This window comes from Silene latifolia, chromosome Y (assembly GCF_048544455.1).
Source record: "Silene latifolia isolate original U9 population chromosome Y, ASM4854445v1, whole genome shotgun sequence".
NCBI lineage: Eukaryota > Viridiplantae > Streptophyta > Magnoliopsida > Caryophyllales > Caryophyllaceae > Silene > Silene latifolia.
In genome coordinates this window covers 19651642-19654404 of record NC_133538.1, presented here as the reverse complement: position 1 = coordinate 19654404, position 2763 = coordinate 19651642, and the positions used below count along the sequence as shown (strand labels likewise).

The 2763-nt window shown below is 44.3% G+C and overlaps 1 protein-coding gene across 1 annotated transcript; it reads left to right on the top strand.

Moving 5' to 3' along the window:
• The first annotated feature begins 1320 nt into the window (after nucleotides 1-1320).
• On the top strand, nucleotides 1321-1866 carry LOC141627700 (uncharacterized). The gene has a single exon (XM_074440925.1). The coding sequence runs from the start codon at nucleotides 1321-1323 to the stop codon at nucleotides 1864-1866; it is 546 nt and encodes a 181-aa protein (XP_074297026.1).
• The last annotated feature ends 897 nt before the right edge of the window (nucleotides 1867-2763 follow it).

The window sequence follows — 2763 nt, the reverse complement described above, 5'->3', positions numbered from 1 at the left end:
GGGAGCTTAAGATAGGAACAACCTTAGATCCCATGAGAAAGGAAGGGGTTTGTTGAATTGTTGAATGAATTCAAAGATGTATTTGCTTGGTCCTACAAAGATATGCCGGGTATTGATAGGGAAATCGCGAGATCACAAGATTCCGATCAAGCCGGGTTCAAACCGATAAAGCGAAGCCACGTAGAATGCGTCGAGTGGTCTTTGAAAGTCAAAGAAGAGATTGATAAATAGTTCAAGGCCGGGTTCATCAAAGTATCGGAATACTCAGATTGGATAGCTAATGTGGTGCTGGTCCCAAAGAAAGACGGAAAGGTTCGGGTCTGTGTTGATTTTCGTGATCTAAATAAGGCTAGTCCAAAGGACGACTTTCCGTTACCTCACATTGACATCTTGGTTGACAATACCGCTAACCATGCATTATTATCCTTTATGGATGGGTACGCCGGTTACAACCAGATAAAAATGGCCGAGGAAGATATGCACAAGACTGCTTTCACAACACCATGGGGCACTTATTGCTACACAGTGATGCCGTTTGGATTAATAAATGCAGGTGCGACTTACCAGAGAACAACAATGACGTTGTTGCATGATATGATTCATAAGGAAGTAGAGGTCTACGTCGATGACATGATCGTAAAATCGAAGGAACGTAATAACCATTTGATGGCATTACGAAAATTCTTCGAGAGGTTGAGAAAGTATAATATGAGATTAAACCCACAGAAGTGCGCGTTCGGGGTCACCTCTGGCAAGCTTTTGGGTCTTATCGTTAGCCACCGTGGCATCGAAATCGACCCATCAAAGATTAAAGCCATTATGGAAATCCCCCATCCTAAAACCGAGAAAGAAATTCGAGGTTTCTTAGGCCGAGTGCAATACATAAGCCGTTTCGTCTCAAAATTAACTATGATCTGCGAACCAATTTTTAAGAAATTGAAAGTTGGGGAGCATATTATTTGGGATGACCAATGCCAAGCCGCGTTTGATAAGATAAAGGAAGTGTTATCTTCTCGCCGAGTTCTCGATCACTTTGTAGCGGCTTGCCTCTATCTTGTATTTAACGATTCTGAGATACGCGATGGGAGCAATTTGGCACAAACCGTTGACAAAGAAGAAAGAGCAATTTACTACCTTAGTAAAAAAGTTCTTGGAGTATGAATCAAAGTATACAGCATTAGAAAAGACATGCCTAGCTTTAGTCTGGGCAACGAAGAAGCTACGTCACTATATGCTTAGCTATAGTGTGAGTATATATTCCAGAATGGACCGCATCAAGTACTTGTTTGAAAAGCCGGTGCTAAACGGCAGAATGTCAAGATGGACCCTCATGCTATCGGAATTCGATATCAAATACGTGCCGCTGAAAGCGATAAAAGGAAAGGTCGTTGCCGATTTCTGGCCGATAATCCGATCGAAGAAAGCGACATTGTTGACACTTGGTCGTTCCCGGATGAGGATATTGTCCATGTCGAAGATGATGTATGGGATCTATATTTCGATGGGGCTTCGAATAACATGAGATGCGGAATAGGTGTCCTTATCATTTCCCCGAGAGGAGAGCACGTACCAGTTTCGATCAAATTGGACTTCGCCGTCACAAATAACGCCGCGGAATACGAAGCATGCCTACTTGGTTTGCAGAGCGCTAACAAGTTAGGAGTCATGAAGTTGACGGTGAACGGGGATTCCTCCTTGGTCATTAATCAAGTGACGGGGTCATGGAAGATCAAAAGTAGCAGCATGGCACCCTACCAGGCTAAGATAGAAGAGCTAGAAAAACTCTTCGAAGAGGTGCGATACGTGTACCTCCCAAGGGAGGAAAATCAGTTCGCTGACGCCTTTTGTCAAAAGCGGCAGCGTTGATAAACATCACGATCATATGGATAGCATGCCATTGTGTGTCGAACGAAGGTCTTCACCGGCTTATATAAATGTTGCGATGATGCGAGGAAAGCGGCGAACCTTGGTATGCATCCATTGTGAGATTCAAAGAAGCGGGAGAATACCCTGCAGACCTCGATACACGTGGAAAGCGTGCATTGCGAATGTTATCCGCCCAATTCGTTAAAACTAACGATGGACAATTGTATAAGAAGACGACACGGGGTGTCTGTTGCGATGCGTCGACAAGACAACGTCGAGAAAAGGTCATGGAAGAAGTCCACGACGGGGAATGTGGGCAGCATATGAACTCCCACATGCTAGTTCGGAAGATCATGAGGTTAGGATACTATTGGACAACAATGGAAGCAGTTATCGTGAGATATGTCCGGCATTGTCACAATTGCCAAATATTTGCGAATATTCAACATGTACCACCTTCTATGCTATACACCATGACGTCACCTTGGCCTTTCTCAACCTGGGGAATCGACATCATCGGAAAAGTAAACCCTTCAGGAACAGGAGGGCATTGTTATATCCTAGTCGCTATTGATTACTTTACCAAGTGGGTAGAGGCCAAGTCTTACAAAGTGCTAAATGCGAAGCAAGTAGCCAAGTTTATTCGAGAATGACATCATCGTCGGTACGGAGTGCCGCACGAGTTCATCGGTGATCATGGAACTCACTTTCAGGCCGAGACAGCCGTTATACTTGAAAAGTATAGAATCAAGCATCATAAGTCATCTCCATATCGACCTCAGACAAATGGAGCGGTGGGGGCCGCTAACAAAACGGTGGCTACTATATTGAGAAAGATGTCTGACAATTACAAGGAGTGGCTGGAGAAGATACCCTTCGCGTTGTGGGGATATAGAA

What these genes read in the sequence shown, in the direction of transcription:
- LOC141627700 (XM_074440925.1), top strand. Translation starts at nt 1,321, where the DNA reads ATGGACCCTCATGCTATCGGAATTCGATATCAAATACGTGCCGCTGAA.